Genomic DNA, 22,206 nt, shown 5'->3' with positions numbered 1-22,206 from the left:
CACAGGTACAGTCCCCCCCTTGTTTGTTCGTTAGCGCCTGACTTCGAGACCTGGGTCAGCTCTAAGATTTCAATTCCAACATCAAAACGGCCAATTTCTCTACGGAAAAAAGGCTCTGAAAGAAATAGTCTCTTTTAGTAATGCTAGGTCCTCTTTTTTCTCGCATTGGATCAATCATTTTGGCTGCTGAGAAGCATTTCTCTAATTCCTAGACTAGAACCCCTGTGGAGAGTCCTGCGCTAACAAACAAACAAGGAGTGAACTGTACTTCAGATGTCACGACCTGACAAAGAGGACAACTTTCTGTGCATCATGAGGGAGCTCATCATTAATTGAACTCAATTGCTTGATGCTTGATAGCCCCTTCTTCCCTTGACAGCCTGCGTTCATGTTGAGGATGGGATAGGTACAATTACAAGCTTCTCTTCAGATGACGTGGTACCGTACTTCTCTCACGACTTGTGAAACCGCCGTCAGGGATACTCCAAGAGTCACTACGAAGTACGAAGGTTTTACAAGAGTCCTTCAGGTGATCCTGCCCCGTTGTTAGAGATGAGGAACGCGGGAAGCGGGATGATGGTCCAAACGAGACCACGAATTTGCATCCATTTATTCTCTTCCCGCCGTATGCGTAGGGGGCGGCGCTCCGACGAGCCAGCCAACCCCTGAAACAAGTGTACCCATGGCCGCCTCCCTCAACTGGTCCCTCTTGCGCACTCGTTTGTTCGTGTCCTCCCCTCCGCTTGCCGATGTCGGTGACTGCGGTTGCTGCTCAAGACTACTCCTTGCGCTACCGCTTCCATCCCCTCCGCTAAGCCGTCCACCAAACCCAGCCGTCCTCTGCAAGCCTGACAGGGCAGAAAAGTTGCGTTGCGCTGACAGCACGCTAGCTCTGCTAAGATCAAATAATGACATGGGTGCTTCTTCGGCTGGCGCCGCCTTCTGCCGCCGGGATGATGGTAATGGCGATGATGAGGCGGTACTAGCTGACAGACTTGAGGACTGTTTACTTGTACCAAACGCCCCTGGCATACCACCAACACCACCACTGCTGCGCATGCTATCGCCCCTCGTATCCCACTCCTCCTCCTGCTGCTGCTCAGCCAGCAGAGCGGCATCCAACTCCTCTTCGGCACGGCGAAAAGCGTTTATTATCTCCTGCAGAGTCGGGGACGGAGCAATGCGCAGCGCTGTGGCAAGGCATTCTATGCGTTGTTCAAGATGGCGAACGTCTGGGTTGGCACTGCCTGTGCCCACGTGCGTGGGGCGCAGAGTACGCGCGGTACGCCGGTATTTGCCTGCTTGCAAGGCGGCTTTCCACGAGTAATCGTCTGTGGCCGGCAAGGGGGTAGCGCTGAGTGGAGAGAGGCGATTGACGACATACGAGTAGGCCGTCTCAAAATCATCTTCTGTCAAGGCAGCATCGATGCACATGGCTGTGATGCGTCTTTCGGCGGCGGAGCGCTGAGTAGCTTCTTCTTCCGGGGGTATGGGACTGTGGTAAGGAATCTTGTCGCGAGCTGGCAGCGTGAGGCCGGCTGCTACCATGCGAGCTCCAATGTCAAGGAGAGTCTGAATCTGCGTGTAACTCTTAGGGTTCTGCCCGAGTACCTTCCCAATGATGGAGATCGGGTCTGTGTGTACTCGCAGCACGACGGGCGTAAATGGCTCGCCTTGCTTAAGCACAAGGCGGTAGTCACTCAAGGCATGGGTGGCTTGAAGAAGAGCTTCAATCCGCTTCGCGACAGGACTTGTCTTTTCGATGGTCTTGGGGAACGCTTTTATTCTGGTAATCATGAGTGGAAGCAGTCGAAGCATATGGCCAAACGACTTACATGTCATCGCACCTCTTGACACCGCCGCGCGTGCGATTGGGGTTCGAGGCGTTGTCGTAGGCGGTCATGGCCGTAGCGTAAACGATTTCTTGCAACACATCCTTGTCCAAAGGGCGATCTGCGGCGTCTTCGTATATGGACCGTGCGAGCGTGTATCCTGGTGTCGTCAGCGACTAGCATAAGCACTAGCAGTTGAACCTACGTGTATTGGCAAGCAATGCCTTCAATATCTCGCCCTCCAAGAAGTCTCGCTCCACCTGGCTGAAGATGCCCTGGGGTGCGGCATCTGCCTGAGCCCAACTATCTTCTCCCCCCCAATCGCTCAGCCACAGGATTTCGTTCCTCGCTTTGATCCAGAATTTGTCCTCGGTCTTGGGCCCGTTGTTACTGAGAGCATGGATCAGCTTCGTTACCTCGGCCGTTTGTTCTCGCTCATCCTTTAGCATCGCCAGCTCTCCGGCTCTGCGCACGGTGCAGGGACAGCCTGCTTTGGTAAGTATGTGGGCGCTCAGGATAAGGGCTTGCAGGAACGTCGTTGATGTATTCGTCGGTGTTGTCAGAACATTAGAAGTGCTAATAAGGTCGCTTCGCATATAGTTCGCATTTCTAACCGACGCAATGTCTTCTGAGATCTGCTCGGTGAGAGGTGGTAGGAGAGCGAGAGCTGAGGCCAGCGGGGATAGGGGTTCTAGACCCTTCATATTGGAGACTTTTGCAATGATGCTATACGCCCCATCAAGAGCTTCAAGAGACGCCTCTGGGAGGAGATATGCGCATGCCAGTGCCGCCCTTGCATAGCTCTGCTCGAGATGGTCCCGTTGACTGTCACTGAGCTCCATAACTCCACAGCCGCCAAGGTCGACATCTGTCGGGCCATTCCACTGCTGGATTGCATTTACAGCCACCCGCCAATTTCGCCACGCTTGCGTTGTGAGCCATCGAAGGAGCTCGTCCCATCCAGGGCAGACACCGTCATCTTTCTCGTTTTCATTACCTGGCGTTGGGTCTTCTGTCGAGCCTGGACTATGTTTCTCGCGATTCCACCTCCTCTCGTCAAGCAGCCACGGTCCGATTAGGCCCTTCAAATCCCTTCCAACGAGCGAAAGGCCGCCCTCGCCAATTCCAGTCTGTGACAGCAGGAGGTTGACGGCTACACGGTCCGGCAGCTGCTGAAACCCTTGGAGTGTGTACGCAACGGGGTTTTGGGGGTAGTATTCGCAGTTCCGCCTCAGGAGTGGTAGTAATGTTGAAACTAGCATGGTCCGAATGCACGGCGAATGGTCCAGAAACGGCATGAGCAGGCCGGGCAGTTCGTCGAGCAGCCCTGCCTCCTCGTCAACCTTGTATGACCGACGCAGTAAAAACGCAGTAACGACATCTTCTATTGACTCTCCAGCTGCTTCGTTAAGCGCAAGAGATAGCAGTCGAAGCTTCCTGACTTTTCTTGCAGCTTCTTCTTCGGGGATGCTCTCGACGACCGAGCAGTCGACATCGTGGCTGGCCGTGTCCGGGAAAGTGCCGCTTTCAAGACGTTGGATAAAGCCCACGTACTGAGCGGACGGAAGCGTCTCGGGCAGGTACGTGAGAAGGATGCGCAGCAGCAGGTCCTTCCGAAGGATTGTAGCATGGTGAGCAGCGAGGGCAGCCAAGCTGGCGACGTCGGCTTGGGCAGCGAAGTGGACGGCCAGCAGCACGAGCTTGGCCGGTGAAAGTACCAGTACCATTGTCGCGAGATCTCCCCGGTAAGATAATGGTGCGGTGTTACCGAGAACTCGACACGCGACTTGCCTCATTCATGGCGGGTTGTTGATGCTGCTGTACTGTGTAGCGATGCGGCCAAGTCTCCAGCAGGGGAGTTGGAATCATTCCAGGTTGTCACCTTCGGTGCAGGGTGGGTCATGCCAAGCAAAGCCGAGTGGTCTAACGGTCCTGCAACGGTGCAACGGGCCCGCATTGTCGGTTCAAGCAGCTCGGGCAATTGGTAATAACACAGTAACTACCTCCGAAAGGTATCCTTACAATATGCAATTTGTAACGGGTAATGAAGCTTTGCTGTGTAGGTACCGGTACCTATGTATTTCATTGGACAGCTGAAGGCAACGTCATCCATACTTACTACTTCATCCAGGGCAGGTCAACGGTGCTTTGTGGTTGAGCGAATCTGGGCCTTGCTCGTCTCGCAATCCGAGAATATCGCATCAAGTAGGCTGGGCTATAAGTTAGCCGCTAGACTCATGAGCTGGCATAAGACCAGAACTAAGGTACTATACAGTGTAGAAACGAGGCGTCGATACTTGAAGGCGGCCGTAACGGATGTACCTATGAATGGCGGAGTGTCCGAACGGGTACGGCACCCTGGCCTGCTCCACCGGTTGTCTTTCACCTCGTCGCTCCGGAGCTCAACAAGGGATGAGTTCCCACACAACAGAATTCAATACATAAGTGGTCTACCGAAGTCGTACGTAAGCCATTCTTCATAGCCAGATACATACATACTACTTAATAGAATGGCTCCTGACATCAGAGCCAAGCTGTTGTTTTATGGAGCCCGGTGCATTATGATATGCAGCGTACGCTGAATTACGTGATTACAATACGCTACTTATGGAATACTAACGTAAAATACGGAAAAACTGTGCCCCACCACTGGAAGCTCTGGCAGCCTGGCAGCCCTGGCTCCCCCAGTGCCCCCACATCCTTCATGGGCTCACAATTTTCCTGGCTTGTGTAGGTCACACCTATCAAATATCGAGTACTTTGCATATCCCTCCATAAACTATGGCAGCAACAAAAGACAAGATATCCCCATTCCTCGACCCTGGGCCTTGCACAAAACCCAATTCTCTCGCAATCCTTCAACTCTCACGCGACAACCTCCTGCCCGTCTACCTGCAAGTGCCGTCCGGTGAACATGATGGCTACGCCGAGGGTGCCGTTGTTAACACACGTTTTGGGTCTTTCCCCCACTCGACTATGTTGGGTGTCCCATGGGGCTCTCAAATCCGTGCCTCCAAGGTTGATACGGGCTCGAGGGGCCGAAAGAGGAAGCGTGAGATGACCGATGACCCAGGGCGTGAGGGGACCGGGGCAAGTGGCAGAGAGCCCGAGGATTTGGCCGGGGCAGCCAACGGAGATAGCGTCGTTGCAGTCAAGCAGGCTGTGGCAGACTCGAGCGGCTTCATCCACATTCTCCCACCGACGCCGGAACTTTGGACTACAAGCTTGCCGCATCGCACCCAAGTGGTTTACACCCCTGATTACAGCTATATCCTGCACAGGATACGTGCCCGGCCGGGCTCGGTACTCATCGAGGCGGGCGCCGGCAGCGGGAGTTTCACCCATGCATCAGTACGAGCTGTCTACAACGGGTACCCAACCGACGGGCAGCCGAAGGGCAAAGTCTTTAGCTTTGAGTTCCACGAGCAGCGGTACCACAAGATGAAGCAGGAGATTGCGGATCATGGGTTGGAAGGTATCGTGCAGCTGACGCACAGGGACGTCTACAATGGGGGCTTCTTGGTGGACGGGAAGAGCCCCGAAGCCGACGCTGTGTTCCTTGACCTACCCGCGCCCTGGGAAGCCCTCCCTCACCTTTCTCGGCGAAAGCCCCAAACCTCGCGAGACACAAGCGACCCTACCACTGAGGCTGGCTGGGTGTCGCCATTAAACCCCCAGAAGAGCGTCTACATCTGCACCTTCTCCCCCTGCATTGAGCAGGTCACCAGGACAGTGTCAGCCATGCGACGCCTGGGGTGGGTCGACATTGATATGGTTGAAGTTAGCAACAGGAAGCTGCATGTGTCACGGGAGCGCATCGGCCTCAACCTGTCGTCTGACCGCGGTGTCAACAACTCACCGCGAGACGTTGAGGAGGCAATCGCGAGGCTAGCTGAAATTGAATCGCGTTTCCGTGAGCACGCGGGGCAACCACGGCGGGCTGATGACAACAGAGACTCGGAGGAGGAGGAAGACCAGCCCGCAAAAAAGGACGACTTCGGGGCCAAGCGAGATGTGAATTTCGCAGAAGACCAGTCATCATCTAGCACGCCTCCTTGGATGGAAGGTCGTCTGATCACACGAGGCGAGCCCGAGATCAAGTCGCACACGTCCTACTTGGTCTTTGCTGTTCTCCCTAGAGAGTGGACCGAGGAAGATGAAGCTGCGGCGGCGGCAATGTACCCATGTGGCATGGAGCAAAAGGTGATCGGTACTGTAGACAAGGCGGCTAGGAAACAAGAGCGACGGGAACAGTTGCAACAAGTGCAGAAGGGTAACAGGAAAGCAAGGAGAAAGGAGAGAGATGCAAAGCTGGCTGAGGTGTCTGGGTGAGACATGTTGGTCGGCTGAGTAGAAGACATTTGAAAGCCCTTTCCCGGATGTCCCATGGTTGAATATAGATCCAAAACCGCCCGAATACCCGTGTATCCAAACGGTGTGAATGGGTTCTTCAGTATTCCATTTGGAAGAATGGCATTGGCCTTTGGATTAGCCCTTGGCCACTGAAATTAGTGATACGATGGCCCAGGCCGACTCAGCCCGACACTCGACTGTATAGAGGATTGCGCGAACAAGTCGTAGGTGAAGCAACCTAGTAGTGGAATCTGGGAACGGCATGCGCGGACTCTTAACTGGCAAGAAACTCTATAACTGACGGTCAGCTAGCTGGCTAATCCAGCATCGCCACACCATCAGGCCTTGTCTTTGTAAAGCTGCGCGTAGCTCGCTCTCAGCCTGTCACCCGTCAGTCAGCAGTCAAAAGGGCCATCGTAAATCGCAAGATCAAGAGACATACCTCATCTGCAAATGCTCATCCGCCGTCAGCACTTTCCTCTCAGCGTATGGATTCCCCTCCGCCTTGGCATCGCCCCGCTCAGCAAACTCCCTGACTCTTTGGCTTGGGACAACGCCCAACTCCGCTCCGCCCCATGGGTGGAAGAAGAAGGCAATCGAGTACCTCGGCTCCGTGTCACTCTCCCCTTCCACCCCACCGCTACCACCACTCAAACCTCCCTTCCCCTCCTCCCCGTTAGACCGTCCTCCCGCAAAGACCACCCTATGCACAGTACTCCTCAACAACCCGCCCGTCCAATAGGCCAACAAGTCCCCAATATTCAACAGCACCGGCGGCCCGGGATCCTCCTCGGTGCCCGGCGGGACCACGGGGACGGGCGACCAGGATTTGCCGTCGCGGCCGAGTATCTCCAGCCCGGCCTGGCCCCGGAGGCGGAACAGCAGGGTCATGGATCCGTAGTCGGAGTGGGCGCCGGCGCGCACGTCGGCGGCGCGGTCCACCGCCTCACGCGCGGGCAGCTGCTCGTGCGGCGGGTAATACAGGAACCGCAGGATGGTGCCCGAAGGCCGGTCCGGTGAGGTCAGGTGCGCGCTGGTGAAGAAGTCGGGCGGGTCAACCTCGAGCCCCAGCCCAAGCAGCGTTGTGAGCTTGAGGCAGAGCTTCTCGCAGAGGTCCCTGAAGGCGCCGATGGCGGCCTCGTCTTCCCCCGTGAGGGTCGGTGGGAGGGGTTGTTGGGCTTTGGAGTTGATGAAGGGGCCGAAGTTGAAGGCTCTGGCGGGTGGGTGAGCGGGATGTCAGTGAGGGTTTGGGATTGAAGATCTTAAGCTCGCGGGTATGGATGTGAGATATGGCTTACTCCTTCAGGTCACCAGTCTGGGGATTGTCGGTAAGGGACACTACAGTAATAAGAAGGAGTAAGGGATGACTTACACGCTGGTTCCCGGGATCGAGCGTCTCATATTGCATGGCTGACCACTGAGACCAGGAATTTAGTTAAGTTATCTCTGGGAGGCAGCTATGTAAAAGAATGGGCAAGCTTGACTCACTCCTCGGTTGTTGTGTCGGATGGTGCATGCTCGCTTCTCACTCAGCGGAGCGTTGAACAGCTTCTTGGACTAGTATCAAGTTGCTTGTGAGAAGCCTCTTTCCATGCAGAAGAACAGGTCCTAAATACCATTTCAAACGCCCCTTCTATTGCTTCGACTGGTATGTCTTTGCCCAGGTTCTTGATGTAAATGAAGCCATGCTCAATTGCTGCTTCCACCAGATCCTTGGCCACCTGAGTCTGGTCGCCCTCTCCGGATATGTCAATGACGGGAATGCTCGCGATTTTTGCCATTTCTTTGGACTATGGAAAGCGGCGTAGGAAGTGACCAGAATTCAAGAGTTCAAACCTGAACTGGTCGCTCACTTGATATCTTGAGAGCCTAGGTACCTAAGGTATCTAGGCTGATAAGCCTGCCAACTCCTGTCTGCACGCGGTACTTGTACGACGGCAGGAGCAGCTTCAAAGTTCGGCCGAATTCGGGTATCAAATAGACCAAGAAACTAGTGGAACACTGCTCCGTTTGCAAACACATGTCTAAGTAGACAGAAGAGCCACGAGGCATCCGACATGATAGCCCCTGACACTGATAACACAATAACACGGGGGAATCTACGGAGTATGGAGTAGTATCCGTACTTGGTTCGTATTCGTATGTGCTGATAAAGATATGCACATAAGAGGAAAAAATTTCAATGGGTCCCCTCTCTAGATGCAAAGCCTAGATAGGATTGATTATGACTTTCCAGGCTAAACACATCCGGCCAGTGGCTTCCCCCAGCTGCGGGACTCATGCTGGCTGAGCACACTGGGCCCGCTCCCACGTCACCTGCAATTCCCGATCGCCAAATGAGCCCAGACGAGCAAAAGCTTTGGGACGCGATGCCCTCGGCGGTAGTCTATGTGAGCCAAAATGCGGCAGGCATCCGCGCCTCCCGCATCCCAAAACCCATAACCCGCTAAAACTACCAACATCGCCAATCTGGTTGCTGGTATCACATCAATTCGGTGGCGACTTTCGCTCTTTTTCTTTCTGATTCATCCATCCCGTGTGCCTTTGAGGAGGACGAGGATTTAATTGTATGTACTGTACAGTACCATTGTCGCGCGCATTTGTCGTGCTCCCTCAATGACCTGCCGCCCTGCCGAAAGCGCGAAACCATAAAACGCCAATCCTCGTCCCTTCCGTCAAAGCACCGACGCCGGGCGTTTTTTGGCCATCATGGCTGCAACACCGAGCTCGGCGGCACTCATGTCCGACATCGAACCGCCCAGTTCGCCTGTCCACATTGAAAAATCATTCATGACGGCCGTCACTGAGGACGACGATACCAAGATGACCATGGCGACTCCCGACCCTTCCGAGAAGCAGCCTCGTGGCAAGAAGCGCGGCCGGGACGATGGAAACGGCCCCAACGGTAGCACTATTGGCAAGATTCGCCATCTCAAAAAGGAGGACGGCGAGCCCCTCTGGCGCAAGGACATTCAGTACGACTTCCTCAAGGCCGTCTTTGACAACGAGCAAAAGGTCTTCACCAACAGCTACGAGAAGGACAAGCTGGGCAAGCAGTGCTTCGCCGACCTCTATATCGACACAATGTCCAGGAGCAGCAAGACCAGCAAGGTCCTTCGAGATAAGCTGCTTAGTGATCGCGATGCTGCGAAGGGCATGGCCATGGTCTGCCTCTTGGTTAACATTGGTCGCATGAACACCACTCTTAATTGTACGTCATAGCCGTCTCGGCTTGTCGACGCACTACTGACAACCCCGTCACAGTCTTCCCGGAGATGCGAGCCCAACTCCGCACCTACCACGCCATCCCTTCCCTCCAAGCCCGTCAAGACCCGCATGCCTATAAGCAGCTGCAAGATGCCCCCAGGCTGAAATCCATCCTCAAGGGAGGTGCCGAGGACCGCCCTGAACCTACCTCACTCGAAGAGGTCAAGGCGAGCGAGGTACCTCGTACCAACCCCGTCAATCTCCTTTTTCTCATCTGCCAGACGGCGCACAAGATCGCCGAACTTCATTTCCCTCCTGGCCAAGAATTCCACGATCTAATCATGAAGACCAACTACAGCAGCAAGAGCCGAGCCCGCGCGTTCCTCTGGCTCATGTGGTTCTATCTCGAATCCGACTTTACTGAGGAAGGCTGCGAAGAGAACCCGTTTGGCCCGGGCGTGGATTACGGTGTCGATGTCGCCAACCAGGGTGTCCCTCGCCTAGAGCTTTTGAATGAGGAGGAAGAAGCAGAGGAGAACGTTGACCCTCAAGAGGAGATTGATTTCGGCTACGCCAAGCAAAAGATGCGTGCCAAGATCATCGAGGCCGACCAGCAATTCATGGCCGAAAGCCAGACCAAACGGGGCGCTCGCGGTCGCGGTTATCCCGCTGGCGATGAGATTGGCCCGACGACCGGAATTCTACCTCGAATCCGGCCGTCCAAGAACGAGAGCGACCTCGATAGTGTCAGGTCGACTCCGCCTCCCCGCGCCCTAAGCGCACGACATAGCGGCATCTTTGGCAGCACTGGCCGCCGGGGCCCACACTCCCTCAAGTACCAGGTCTTTGACGGCTCACCCGCCGCTGAGAAGACGGTCGACGGTGTTGCCCCTCGGAAACCCCGGCCTCCAACTGCACATCAGCTGGCGGTAGAGCGCAACCGCTCGCAGCGTGTCGAGTACATACTCGATCGGGGTCTTCGTCGGAGCCACCATCGCTCCCGCAAGCAACGACGGATAGACGGATCCATCTTCCGTGCTCTGAACCGCATCCGTCAGATGGACAACCCCTTTGAGGACAGCGAGGATGATGATATCTTCGCTTTGCACAACAGCCACAACGGCAAGCACGCCCATCCTTCGGCTAACGGCGATGCCAAACGCCTCCGTGAAAAGGGCTACGGCGGCCTGTGCCAGCTCAAAGACGAGCCAGACGACTACGGCGAGGAGTTTTCCTCGTTCGCTGCAGCCCTTCGGCGGTCCAGTCGCCGCCTCCTGCGCTGGGAGACTTACGATGGTCCCGACAAGCTCGGGGTCATTGCTCCCATCAAGCGTGTAAAGGAGACAGCCAACGGCACGGACCAGCACGGTGACGAGGATGATATGGATGGCTATGCTGAGATTAGGTTCCGGCTCAAGGACGGCATGATTGATCCCGCCGAGACGGAGGACGAGGCCGACGTGCAGCAGCAGCAACGGTACCCATATGGGCGACACCAGCGTGGCCAGCATACTGGAGGAGGCGGGTCCAATGGAGTGCGGGGTTCTACTGGGGGCGTCGATGCCAATGGGGATACCCCCATGGACGATGCGGATGATTTGGACGAGGTGGACAAAGAGCTGCTTGGGTTGGGAGACGGGGATGGGGACGGAGACGAGGGTGAAGATGAGCTGGATGATGTGGATAAGACGCTGCTTGGGATGGATGGAGATTCCGACTCGGATTGAGCGTGAATGCTCTCCCACCCATGTTGATGGCGAGAGGTTATTCTTGTATGAGCGCTTGCGTTACCTCCGGTTGGGACTACTGCCCATTCCAAAACTTCCTCATTTAAGGAATGGACAAGGCGGACAGGCTGGGCAGGCAGGATCCCTATCTGGCCTTTGTTCACGCACCGGAGAGCAACCCTAGCCCGGGTGGGAAATTCTAGTTGTACTGTACGATACCGACGTATGAGCTTCATATGCTGGGCCAAACGGGATCGGTTGGCATCTGGCGTGGGAAGATGAAGACCAGTTACTGCTTCGGGCGAAGATTAGCTCAGGGGCTAAAGTTAGCTCCTCTCTGTAGTTCAGCTCTGCTGAGTTATACAGGTACAGCAACAGCATTTTGAGATTGTTTCTTCTCCCTACATGTACTGTTCAGTTCTGTGCCGTGTTCCGTTCCATGATCGTTTCCGTCAATTTGCAAGGTATTCAAAAGGAAATATCCCCACGCTTTCAGCCTGCTACAGTCCAGTTGCAGCAGTCGATGTGTGTTCTATTCATGGGTAGACAGATGTTCTGGTCCTTGTGATAATGTCCCTTTGGGTCAGGCAAAAGTTGAGAGAAAGTTGTTTTGTAGGATACTGCACCTCCTTCTTTATCCCCTGAACTGCACGGACCTCGTGAGAGATTGAGAGCGAGCGTTGCCCGGACGAGGATGTCAACAGTATCCTTGTGTAATTTGCTGGTTGCCTGTCGTCACCGCTCAAGGCCAATGACACTCAGGCTCCTAGCACCGTCTTGTCCTCGACTCGGGAGACAACTACTCCATGGATATACCGAATCAACTCTTCTCAGCTATCAAGCAAGATGACAGATCTCGCAAAGCGCTCTGAAGCGGCGGGAGGCCAAGTAGAAACGGCCATTCATAACTGAATAGTGAGCTGGGAATCACCTTGTATGGACACGTAATACTCCGTACTTGAGGGTGCTTTGCGTTGCGATGTGGAGATTTAGCAGGAGCAACCAGAGTAGTTGATAATTGCTTTCTTGCGCTGCTAGGTGCTACGCTATGTATCCATCAAACTTGGTAATGGATACAAACATTACCCCGAGCCTTTTATATGCGTCTACTCATAGATCCAGGCCTCCTGAGCTGACTTCCAGCTGAGGAGTTCTTCGTCCTTGAACCACAGAGCGATCTCCTTGTTGGCGCTCTCGACGCTGTCGGAGCCGTGGCAGACGTTGCGGCCGGTCTGAATGCAGTAGTCACCGCGGATGGTTCCGGGAGCGGAGGCGAGAGGGTTGGTGGCACCAAGCATGGCTGGCAGAGTTGGCGATGTTAGCATGGTGTTGAGCGATAATAAGGGGCAGATAAGTGGGGCTTACTGCGGCCGGTCTTGACGGCATCGAGGCCTTCCCAGACCATCGCGACAATGGGGCCGCTGTTCATGTCTATTGCAAATGTGAGCAGAAACTCGGCGTGAAGGGGGGGTTGGGCGGCCTACAGTTGACCAGGCCGGGGAAGAACGGCTTCTCCTTCAGGTCCTCATCTGTGGGCGGTCAGAGCTCCGGGCTTTAGAACATCTCAATGAAAATGCCTGGGAGGTATAACGCACAGTGCTTCTCGAGGTGGGCCTTGCCGGGAGTGACCATCTTCAGGGCGACCAGCTTGAAGCTGTGAAGCAAGGTTAGCACGTTTGTCAGAGAGGGGTGGACCGCGGACTGTTTGCTTACCCACGAGCCTCGAAACGGGCAATGATGGCACCGACGAGGCCGCGCTGTGAAAGATGTCAGCTTTGGAAGGGCAAGCCATTTCAAGCTCGGGTCAACAGACCTGGACGCCGTCGGGCTTGATGGCAATGAAGCTGTTCCGAAGTCAAGTCAGTTTTGCTGGCAGTCGGATGGCGGGGTAATTCCAGCATGGCGGGGTAATCAAGGGAAGAAAATGTGCAAAGCGCAGAGGGAGAGAGCTAGACAGAAGGAGACAGGAAGACTATAATGACTCACGTCCTCTCGACAGTAGACATTTTGACGGGATATTGAACTTCCACGGGTTGTTCAAACTTGGGATGATGTTCTGGAAGAAGGGGGGAGAGGGGAGGACGAGGAATTTGTGTCGGAGTAGCGGTCGGTGCTGGAACACTGAAGAGCTTCGAAGTGGGGCTGCCGAAAAAATATACAAATATGCATAGGATGAGCCCCAGCGTCAGGTATCTATACATCTCAGAGGCAACTGGTAATTCTTGAGAGGCTAGACGCCGAGCTCGATCTCGCCGGCCGTGGTTCCGCCACTCTGGTGCCCCGGAAGCATTGAGACCCCTCTTTGGCGAGCCTCCCTCCATCTTTGTCGCAGTCCCGTTTGTCAACAGTAACTCAAGCCAGTTGTTGCCAACTTCTGCCGTCAAGCTGGTGTCTTTGTGTGGATCCGGCGGTCGAGGGTGATAAAGGGGCTGTCCGTTGGCAATAGATACCACTCAAAGCATGGATGAAGCCAAGTTATGTCTATACTCCATACATCAAGTCTTGGAGGAGGTATGAATGAGTAGCGTGGGTTCGAATCAATCAAGATTCTGTTCAAAACTCTGTGGCTGGCTCTCTGAGATCATGATGCTTTCAGCATCGACACCCGACTCGCCTATTTGGACAGCTTCTTTATCCGATTCATGTTAAGGAAAGAACCCCTGAGTCTAACCCTTGCCGAATTGGGTCTACCCAACGGTCTTACTTGCCTTCCTCCTCCCTCTCCCCTTCCAAAGTTGGCAGTACCCAGTCAACGGTCACTCACGTCAGTCAGTTCCATTACACCATGAGAAAGGCATCAACAAAAGTGTGGCTCACCGGGGGCTTATTTACATGTTCGGGAATGTTGATTGTGTAACTTGAAGTAACTCCTGATACCCGTATTATCGAAACGGGGTTCTGACACCCTCGTAATTACAACGCTACCTACGGTTAATTCGTAATTAACGTTAGCGGCTCGTTCTGCTGCAGGGGTAACTAGAACCATCAGCCGGCCCCTGTCCCCGCTCCCAGCAACCGAAGCCAGGTGGCCAATCCTCTTCGGCAGCTCCAATTCGAGATGGGACAGCTTTACCTTAACAAGCCGCCCTCGAGGCACAACACCGACTGCCAGCTTCGAGACAGCCATTGAGTACCTCTGCGGCCCTGGAGGTCTCTTGGTGAAGATACGGGCGGTATAGGCGCCATTTCACCTTCATTTCTGCATCCGAATTTGGCAATCTGGTTTTGCTTAGAACAGCGCTGCCCTAAAGCGAGGGGCACTAAGCAGAGATGCTGGTATCGGGCTCACTGTCCACGAGCTGGACGGCCTACCTTGGCCTTTTGTCCGCTCTTTCTGCCACATTTGTCCCGTCAGGTGAGAATTTGCTGCTAGCAGGCGAATCAGGGACATCGAACTAACTGCTGTTAGTCGCTGTCAAGGAGCATGATTTCAAAAAGTGCCATCAATCGGGCTTTTGCGCTCGTAATCGAGCATTCGCAGATCACGCGCTCGCAACGACCTCGTGGCAGTCGCCTTACAATATCGCGCCCGAGTCCGGGTCGTTCAAGGACGGCCAGTACCAGGCCACCATCCTGAAGACCATCAATGACAAAGGCGAGACCGTCCGACTTCCCATCACCATCTCGTTCCTCGAGTCTGGCACCGCGCGGGTCACGGTCGACGAAGAGAAGAGACAAAAAGGAGAAATCGAGTTGCGCCACAATAGCAAGGCGAGAAAGGAACGTTACAATGAGGCCGAGCAATGGGTTATTGTAGGCGGTCTGACCCTGGACAAGGCGGCCAAGGTCGACTACGAGGACAAGACGCAAGTCACCGTCAAGTTTGGCCCGTCCTCGGAATTCGAAGCCACCATAAGCTTCTCTCCCTTTAGTATCGACTTCAAGCGTGATGGGCACACTCACGTCAAGCTCAACGACCAGGGCCTATTGAACATTGAGCACTGGCGGCCAAAGATCGAGAAGACGGAAAGTGCAGCAAGCGAAGAGACTAAGGAGGGCGAGACCAAGGAGCAAGACAAGAAAGAAAAGCCTAAGAAGGAAGATGAGAGCACCTGGTGGGACGAGACCTTTGGCGGAAATACTGATTCCAAGCCTCGTGGCCCGGAAAGTGTTGCCCTTGATATCTCGTTTGTTGGCTATGAGCACGTCTACGGGATCCCCTCGCACGCCGGCCCGTTGTCGCTCAAGCAGACCCGCGGCGGTGACGGCAACTACCAGGAGCCGTACAGAATGTATAACGCTGACGTCTTTGAGTACATCCTCGACAGCCCCATGACTTTGTACGGGTCCATTCCCTTCATGCAGGCCCATAGCAAGGATTCCAGCGTCGGCGTCTTTTGGCTGAATGCCGCCGAGACATGGGTCGATATCACCAAGGGCAAAGGCTCCAAGAACCCGCTTGCTCTAGGTACCAAGGCCAAGACGAGCACCCACACGCACTGGATCTCGGAAAGCGGTCTGCTGGATGTTTTTGTCCTCCTGGGGCCTACTCCCAAGGACCTTACGGCCAGGTACGGGGAACTCACGGGCACCACAGCCATGCCGCAGGAGTTTGCCCTTGGTTACCATCAGTGCCGGTGGAACTACGTCTCAGACGAGGACGTAAGGGATGTCGACCGCAAGATGGACAAGTTCAAGATGCCGTATGATGTCATTTGGCTGGACATTGAGTACACGGACGAGAAGAAGTACTTTACATTCGACAAGCACACCTTTCCGGATCCGATCGGCATGGGCAAGCAGTTGGACAGCCACGGGAGGAAACTGGTTACCATCATCGACCCGCACATCAAGAATGTTGACAATTACCCCGTCGTCGCGGAGCTCAAGTCGAAGGATCTCGGCGTCAAGAACAAGGAGGGGAATCTATTTGAGGGCTGGTGCTGGCCAGGCTCATCGCATTGGATCGACGCCTTCAGCCCGGCCGCGCGGGAATGGTGGGCATCGCTCTTCAAGTATGACTCGTTCAAGGGCACCATGGAGAACACATGGATCTGGAACGACATGAACGAGCCGTCCGTCTTCAACGGACCGGAAACAACCATGCCCAAGGACAATCTTCATTTCGGAAACTGGGAGCACCGCGATGTACACAACTTGAACGGTATGACGTTTCAGAACGCTACGTACCACGCTCTTACGTCGCGCAAACCTGGTGAGCTCCGGCGCCCGTTTGTGCTCACTCGGGCGTTTTTTGCGGGCTCACAGCGTGTTGGTGCGATGTGGACCGGTGACAACCAGGCCGCGTGGGACCACCTCGAGGCGTCCATTCCCATGGTTCTTAGCCAAGGAATCTCGGGCTTCCCCTTCGCAGGAGCCGACGTCGGGGGTTTCTTTGGCAACCCCGAGAAGGAGCTCCTGACGCGATGGTACCAAACTGGCGCATTTTACCCCTTCTTCCGCGGCCACGCGCACATCGATGCCCGGCGGCGCGAGCCCTACCTAGCCGGCGAGCCGTACACGACCATCATTGGCGCGGCCCTTCGGCTGCGCTACAGCCTGCTGCCGTCCTGGTATACGGCCTTCCGCCAGGCGCACGTGGACGGCACACCCATCATCAAACCCATGTTCTACACGCACCCGTCCGAAGAAGGCGGTTTCGCCATTGACGACCAGTTCTTCGTCGGCAATACTGGCCTGCTAGCGAAGCCCATCACGCAGAAGGACAGGGTGGAGGTGGACATCTGGATCCCCGACTCAGAGGTCTACTACGACTACTTCACCTATGAGGTGGTTCCGACAAGCAAAGGCAAGTCGGTCACTCTCGATGCTCCTCTGGAAAAGATTCCCCTGCTCATGCGTGGCGGCCACATCCTTGCGCGTCGTGATATTCCGAGGCGATCGAGTGCCCTTATGAAGTGGGATGACTACACTCTCGTCGTGACCGTCGGGCGTGATGGCAAGCTGGCGGAGGGCGACCTGTACGTGGACGACGGCGAGTCGTTTGACTACCAGGCGGGCCAGTACATCCACCGGCGGTTCGTGTTTGATGCTGCGGGGAAGAGCATCGTGTCGGTCGATGCCGAGGGCAGGAGTGCCAAGGATGTGCAGGAGGGCGAGTGGATGAAGAAGATGCGCCAGGTGGGTGTGGACAAGATTGTGATTGTTGGTGCGCCGGCGGCGTGGGCGGGCAAGAGGGAGGTCACGGTCGAGTCCGAGGGCAAGACGTGGAGTGCCAAGATGGAGTTTACGCCGGCCATGAAGGGTAGAGGGGCGTTTGCGGTCGTCAAGAAGCTCGGGGTGAGGATTGGTGCGGACTGGAAGATCAGTTTTGCGTGAGATGGTGAGAGCGTGCTCTGTCGACTTTTGTTGTTTGGAATACTAGGATTCAGAGGTTATATATATGCTTGATTTGGTTCTGTGTACAAGCGGGTACTCTATGTTCGTAATGTCGATGCCCAAGAATAGCGGTGTTGCTTCAAGGAGTTTAAAGCGAGGACAGTTGGCACCTGTCCGCTCCCTTTGGCCTCCCGTATGCTTTGTGCGTCCAGGCCCCATTGCTGAGGAATTAGCTGTGACAAACCGTTAATTACCCCGAGGCCATACGCAAGGCAGGTCCGGTTCCTGGCAGCGGAAGTGCCGTCAGGGTGCAGAAGTGCGGTCACACAAGGCGGATGAGCCCATTGAGCTCGAGGCTTTCAGCCGACCGTTTCCGTTTGATGGCTGCGGACTTTGGGTGTTTTGGTAGGTAATCTGTAATACGGGACTGGTGGAGGGATGCCTGCATGCAGTGGAACGGTTGGAGATTGACGCGTTACACTCGCTTTGGGCATGAAGATCATTTGGGGTGCAATTTCTTGACTGCGGATGATTGGAGATCGATGCTTACTCTGGGTTGTATTATTACCTTATATATGGGGAGGATCGCCTTGGTTTGCAGTTTGCCCCTTCCTTGGCCGTTTGGTCATTCATTCATTCTTTAGGTTCGGTTCAAGATTGATCTCCCTGGACTCCTGGAGTGTGTTCATACTCATACAAATGCTCACGGACTTTCCCAATTGACGATAATCATAATTCGCACCATCTCTGCTCCGATCACACCTAAGGTCTCACTTACACCAGATCCCCCAACAGCACCTCGAAAATCAAGAAGCCACCATGAAGCCCGCAACGCTCCTAACAACCCTCCTCCTCACTTGCTCAACCTCAACCTCCACAACCCTCGCAGCCACCCTACCCAACTCGCCCACTATCACACTAAAACGACCCTCCCGTGTCCTGCAAAACCGTGCAGCAGCAGCAGCAGCAGATCCAGAGTCCACCCTCGCGGGCGCAATCCTCACCCTGCCCCCTCTCCTCAGCACCAACACCAGCACCAGTAATGTTAGTGCAACAACAACAACCGTCCGCGGCACCTTCCGCATCCCCCGCGCCGAACCGCCCAACTCCGGCCCGACAGGCAACAACCCCGTGGGCAAGTACGGCGCGGCGTTTTGGATCGGGCTAAGACCACTCCCTGCCGCCGAGTGTAGTACTAGCAACACTACTACTGCTGCTGCTCCTACTACGAAAAGTCTCACCCCGATCCTGCGGGCCGGGGTGGATATTGTCTGGGACGGCACGCTGGACGGGCAACAGACGCCGTTTGCGTGGCGGGATTTTGCGGGGTCGGGTGGGGACCGGGGAGGGCTGGAAGGGTGGTCCGCGTTGAGGGTGTCGGCGGGGGATGTGGTGAGGGTGACGCTTTCAGTTCAAATACAGCAAGGGATAGAGGCGGAGGCTGCGGTGGTGATGGAGAATTTTGGCCCTACGGAACCTGAACTTGAGGACGGGGAGGGGGTTCCGTTGCAAAAGGTTGAGGCGACCAAGGCCCTGCCCGGCTGGGGGGCGGCAGGGTGTGCCCAGGCCGCGTGGGTGGTGGAGGATTTTCCGCTGCCCGGCCGGCCTGAGTTTCCTATTGCGTTGGCCAATTTTACGAGTGTTAGCTTTGACCAGGCCGCGGTGCAGCTTGGGGATGGGACGGTGAGGAATGTAACGGGAGCCGGGGTGGAGGTGTTGGATATCAGGCTTGATGCGCAGGGCGGGAGGTTGACGAGGTGTGAGCTGCTGGAAGCGCGGGGCGGGTTGACGTGTAGGCGGGTCGTGGGGGATGCTTGATATGAACTTGATGAAACCAAAGCATATGGGTTACAGATACAATGAAGGTTAATGCTAATCTTAAAGGATAAAGGGCGGGATGGTTTGGCTGGCATTCGAGGTTGGTTGGTGGCATTGGAATGGATTGCTCTATCGGTCGTCTAGAATAATACTTCTACTAGTACCTTAATCTCAGTAGTAATACGTTGCCCCTAATCATCACACAGCGTGGCTCGCAGAACCGTGGTTCGTCGACCGGCTCCTGGGCCGCCATAGTTTCCGCCTCGTCGACTCGCTCTCCATGCTGTGCCTCTTCTCCGAAAGCTCGTCCATCGGGCTGTGGATCATCTCGTCTTCCTCCCTCAGCGCCTGGCGGATCGAGGGGAGCCGGGCCATACCGTGACTGGTTTCCGGCCTCCTGTTGTGGTAAACGTCCTGGAAGTCCATGCCCGCTTCAACCACAGCAGCTCTGCTGTTGCCTCTCTTCCGCATCGCCATCGCCGGGCTGGAAGGGGCCTGTAAGGGAGGCTCCGACGGCATCGTACCCTGGTAGTAGGCGGGAGGAGGTGGTACCTGGGTCCAGTAGAGGGGCATGTGCTGCATGCCGCCGGGCTGAACCAGACGCGGCGTCTCGAGGCCCATGTCGTGCATCTGGCGCATCAGCTCGACGGCAAACTTGTTGTGTCGAGTCAGGCGGAGCAGCTCGTTCTGGTAGTTGCTCTTGTGGAAGAAGATGATGTTCATGGTGATGCTGCTGACCTCGTCAATGGTCTGCACCTCGGAGATGATGCGCGGCGCGTAGTCCCGCTTGTTCTGCAGGCAAAACTCGAGCATCCGGGCTTTCAGCTCTTCGATTTGGGCCTCGGTCGTGCCGAAGCGCAGCTTCAGGTTGATGGGGTCGGCCAGCCCCTGGCTGCGTCGTTGGTTGAGGATGAAGAGCGTGTTGAGCAGCGAGTTTGGGGCTTGCACCACGTGGCCCTCCATCTTCTTGAACTCAGTGTACAACAGCGAGACCTCGAGGACGTAGTAGTCGTCGCCCCTCATCATGGAGCCCGTGTTGCCGTAGACGGTAACACGGTCGCCGACATCGAACGGGTGCTTGACAAAGACAAAAATGATGGACTGGAGGAACTCCTGAGCTGTGGCTTGGAGCAGCCACGACAGACCCAGAATGAAGGTGCCCGCCGACGTCAGGGCTGCGGCCGCCGAGTTGGATATGATGCTGATAAAGACAATAATCACAATCACCACAATGATGAACATGAAGACCTGGTCGAGTTTCTTGATGACCGAGTCGAGGTCTTTGAGCGAAGCTGCGATGGCCTTCTTCTCGAGATGGATCTCGTTGCACACCATCTCGAGCTCTTCCATGGACACGTCGCCGTTGAGGTCCTTGTCAAAGACGCCAAAACATGCCTCGGCGTCCTCTGGTGATGGAAAAGCCGGCTGTATGTCGTCGACCGTGATGGTTGAGTTTCCTGGCTTGAGAAAGGTGCGGTAAAAGAGTCGAGCGAGCGTGTAGCTGGACTCGGTGGTGCGCAGCAGTTCTGTCACGACCCTCCTCGGGTGGTTGTTTCTGAGGACCTTCTTCCCCGTAAAATCGCCCGCCATGCGCGTTGCCGCGCTGCCAACCTTGCTCCAAACGTGGCGTGCGTTTGTCCGAATCGCCGCCGCCATTGGAGACGGGCTCCCGAACGAAGCGCGCCCATCGCCTCCTGAAGACTCCCAGACGCTGGCATCCATGGCCTCGAGGCTCGTCTTGGCATATGTGTACAAAGCGACCAAGCAGTCGATCTGCATCTGGTTCTCCCGGATGCGGTGGGAATAGGTGCGCAGGTGGAACGAAGTGGCGATCCACTTGATCAGGATCTTCTCGACGAGATTCAGTGTTGCGAGAACGAACAAGGCGATGATGACCTTGTAGACAACGTCGATCCACAAGATGTACGGCGTTGGATCGTCGCTACTGGGGTTAGTCAGAACCCTATGGCTGTCGAGGATGGGCCGGTACGACACCAGTACCGCCAACTGCCAGAGGAACAAGGCCGTGGGAAGCTCAAGTTGCCGGCCAATGTCCTTCCACTTCTTGTGGTTGCTCGACCCGGCCGTGTCGGCGGCAAATCCAACGAGTGCGGGCATGATGGACGTGACGATGCGGGCGGCCCATAGCGTGAGCCAGACCACTTCCAGCCAGATGCCAAACCACAGCAGCTGCACTCCGTGGGGGCCACCGACTGGGGAACCTTTCCTGTCATAGGCAAAGAGATCGAGGAACACGGGGACTAGGATGATGACACCGGGCGGAATCGCGTAAACGACGTAGCGTAGCACGCGAGGGAATCGCCGGACCAAGGCCCAGAGCCTGGTAAGCCATGTTGTCTTGGGGGGTGCAACAGCAACGGGGACGGGTTGGGTCGTCGCGGTGTTGAAGGCATCCTCGGGTACTCTCTCATCAACATGGCTCCTCCTGCTTTTGGATCGATTTAGTGCAGCTTGGTGGTCCTGCTGCGACACGACACGCTCGGCGCGAAGGAGTTCCAAGTCATCGTGGAGCCTGTTGGCTACCTCTCTCGATTCCCTACTAGTAGGACTCAGGGGCGTGCTTTCGGGGGCCAGATGGTCGGGATCGGGCCCTTTCATGTTTGTGTCGGGACCGCCGGCATCCAAGTCCCGTGTCTGTGTCAAGCCCGAGAAGGACGGCGTCTGGACGTGTAATGCGGGCTTCGGCATTGCCGACGACGCCATGTTGGCACATTGGAAAACTAAGGTGAGATAGAGTAGAGGAACGATGTAGATGAGGCAGATGTGAGGAGAGAATTAGAGAACCTGGTCTTGAACCCACTTACCCTAAAGCCCCGATTTCTCCGGAATCGCAAATCGCAAACATCTCAGGAGTGTAGAATGTAGATCGCTGCACAGTGATCCACAGCGGATCTGGGACGACGGCATACACAAACCTGTATGGCCACTTCATTACACCAAGACGCATGTATTCTCCAGTCAGATGTCGG

The 22,206-nt window shown here is 55.6% G+C and overlaps 8 protein-coding genes across 8 annotated transcripts; 4 read left to right on the top strand and 4 right to left on the bottom strand.

Moving 5' to 3' along the window:
- Positions 1-341: 341 nt before the first annotated feature.
- On the bottom strand, positions 342-3,795 carry N656DRAFT_781385 (secretory pathway Sec39). Its single transcript, XM_064815572.1, has 3 exons — positions 2,038-3,795; positions 1,836-1,992; positions 342-1,786 (listed from the first exon to the last, which is right to left on the bottom strand). Exons 1-3 carry the CDS (start codon positions 3,557-3,559, stop codon positions 610-612), a joined length of 2,856 nt encoding a protein of 951 aa, XP_064668193.1. The 5' UTR covers positions 3,560-3,795; the 3' UTR covers positions 342-609.
- A 748-nt stretch (positions 3,796-4,543) lies between these two features.
- Positions 4,544-6,417, top strand: N656DRAFT_781384 (tRNA methyltransferase complex GCD14 subunit). The gene has a single exon (XM_064815571.1). The coding sequence runs from the start codon at positions 4,614-4,616 to the stop codon at positions 6,162-6,164; it is 1,551 nt and encodes a 516-aa protein (XP_064668192.1). The 5' UTR covers positions 4,544-4,613; the 3' UTR covers positions 6,165-6,417.
- Positions 6,418-6,457: 40 nt separating this feature from the next.
- N656DRAFT_756813 (Clavaminate synthase-like protein) lies at positions 6,458-8,302 on the bottom strand. The gene is made up of 6 exons (XM_064813130.1): positions 7,802-8,302; positions 7,674-7,742; positions 7,484-7,602; positions 6,868-7,398; positions 6,628-6,804; positions 6,458-6,566 (listed from the first exon to the last, which is right to left on the bottom strand). The coding sequence occupies exons 1-6, from the start codon at positions 7,964-7,966 to the stop codon at positions 6,524-6,526; spliced, it is 1,104 nt and encodes a 367-aa protein (XP_064668191.1). The 5' UTR covers positions 7,967-8,302; the 3' UTR covers positions 6,458-6,523.
- A 189-nt stretch (positions 8,303-8,491) lies between these two features.
- Positions 8,492-11,521, top strand: N656DRAFT_756812 (INO80 chromatin remodeling complex Ies1-like protein). The gene is made up of 2 exons (XM_064813129.1): positions 8,492-9,396; positions 9,450-11,521. The coding sequence occupies exons 1-2, from the start codon at positions 8,895-8,897 to the stop codon at positions 11,117-11,119; spliced, it is 2,172 nt and encodes a 723-aa protein (XP_064668190.1). The 5' UTR covers positions 8,492-8,894; the 3' UTR covers positions 11,120-11,521.
- Positions 11,522-12,225: 704 nt separating this feature from the next.
- On the bottom strand, positions 12,226-13,125 carry N656DRAFT_799755 (nucleoside diphosphate kinase; the record flags this gene model as incomplete). The annotated part of the gene is made up of 7 exons (XM_064817917.1): positions 12,226-12,419; positions 12,485-12,550; positions 12,604-12,648; positions 12,715-12,773; positions 12,833-12,876; positions 12,933-12,963; positions 13,106-13,125. The coding sequence occupies 7 exons, from the start codon at positions 13,123-13,125 to the stop codon at positions 12,226-12,228; spliced, it is 459 nt and encodes a 152-aa protein (XP_064668189.1).
- Positions 13,126-14,162: 1,037 nt separating this feature from the next.
- N656DRAFT_846653 (glycoside hydrolase family 31 protein) lies at positions 14,163-17,587 on the top strand. The gene is made up of 2 exons (XM_064819237.1): positions 14,163-14,474; positions 14,529-17,587. Exons 1-2 carry the CDS (start codon positions 14,390-14,392, stop codon positions 17,396-17,398), a joined length of 2,955 nt encoding a protein of 984 aa, XP_064668188.1. The 5' UTR covers positions 14,163-14,389; the 3' UTR covers positions 17,399-17,587.
- Positions 17,588-17,935: 348 nt separating this feature from the next.
- N656DRAFT_781380 (uncharacterized protein) lies at positions 17,936-19,413 on the top strand. The gene has a single exon (XM_064815570.1). The coding sequence runs from the start codon at positions 18,218-18,220 to the stop codon at positions 19,214-19,216; it is 999 nt and encodes a 332-aa protein (XP_064668187.1). The 5' UTR covers positions 17,936-18,217; the 3' UTR covers positions 19,217-19,413.
- N656DRAFT_192385 (uncharacterized protein) lies at positions 19,316-22,061 on the bottom strand. Its single transcript, XM_064808833.1, has one exon. It carries the CDS (start codon positions 21,938-21,940, stop codon positions 19,415-19,417), a length of 2,526 nt encoding a protein of 841 aa, XP_064668186.1. The 5' UTR covers positions 21,941-22,061; the 3' UTR covers positions 19,316-19,414.
- Positions 22,062-22,206: the final 145 nt, after the last annotated feature.

The sequence above is a fragment of the Canariomyces notabilis genome, assembly GCF_033297395.1.
Source record: "Canariomyces notabilis strain CBS 508.74 unplaced genomic scaffold N656scaffold_18, whole genome shotgun sequence".
NCBI classification, from domain to species: Eukaryota; Fungi; Ascomycota; class Sordariomycetes; order Sordariales; family Chaetomiaceae; genus Canariomyces; species Canariomyces notabilis.
This window is presented reverse-complemented; position numbering and strand designations above follow the sequence as displayed.

Bases quoted from the DNA above. Each gene is read 5' to 3' on its own strand.
- N656DRAFT_781385 (XM_064815572.1), bottom strand. From the start codon at position 3,559: ATGGTACTGGTACTTTCACCGGCCAAGCTCGTGCTGCTGGCCGTCCAC. The intron at 1,993-2,037 runs GTAGGTTCAACT...TGACGACACCAG, and splicing joins GGCATTGCTTGCCAATACAC to GATACACGCTCGCACGGTCC. The intron at 1,787-1,835 runs GTAAGTCGTTTG...CATGATTACCAG, and splicing joins GTCAAGAGGTGCGATGACAT to AATAAAAGCGTTCCCCAAGA.
- N656DRAFT_781384 (XM_064815571.1), top strand. From the start codon at position 4,614: ATGGCAGCAACAAAAGACAAGATATCCCCATTCCTCGACCCTGGGCCT.
- N656DRAFT_756813 (XM_064813130.1), bottom strand. From the start codon at position 7,966: ATGGCAAAAATCGCGAGCATTCCCGTCATTGACATATCCGGAGAGGGC. The intron at 7,399-7,483 runs GTAAGCCATATC...CCCACCCGCCAG, and splicing joins CAGACTGGTGACCTGAAGGA to AGCCTTCAACTTCGGCCCCT. The intron at 6,567-6,627 runs GTATGTCTCTTG...GACGGGTGACAG, and splicing joins GATGAGCATTTGCAGATGAG to GCTGAGAGCGAGCTACGCGC.
- N656DRAFT_756812 (XM_064813129.1), top strand. From the start codon at position 8,895: ATGGCTGCAACACCGAGCTCGGCGGCACTCATGTCCGACATCGAACCG. The intron at 9,397-9,449 runs GTACGTCATAGC...ACCCCGTCACAG, and splicing joins CATGAACACCACTCTTAATT to TCTTCCCGGAGATGCGAGCC.
- N656DRAFT_846653 (XM_064819237.1), top strand. From the start codon at position 14,390: ATGCTGGTATCGGGCTCACTGTCCACGAGCTGGACGGCCTACCTTGGC. The intron at 14,475-14,528 runs GTGAGAATTTGC...AACTGCTGTTAG, and splicing joins TGCCACATTTGTCCCGTCAG to TCGCTGTCAAGGAGCATGAT.
- N656DRAFT_781380 (XM_064815570.1), top strand. From the start codon at position 18,218: ATGAAGCCCGCAACGCTCCTAACAACCCTCCTCCTCACTTGCTCAACC.
- N656DRAFT_192385 (XM_064808833.1), bottom strand. From the start codon at position 21,940: ATGGCGTCGTCGGCAATGCCGAAGCCCGCATTACACGTCCAGACGCCG.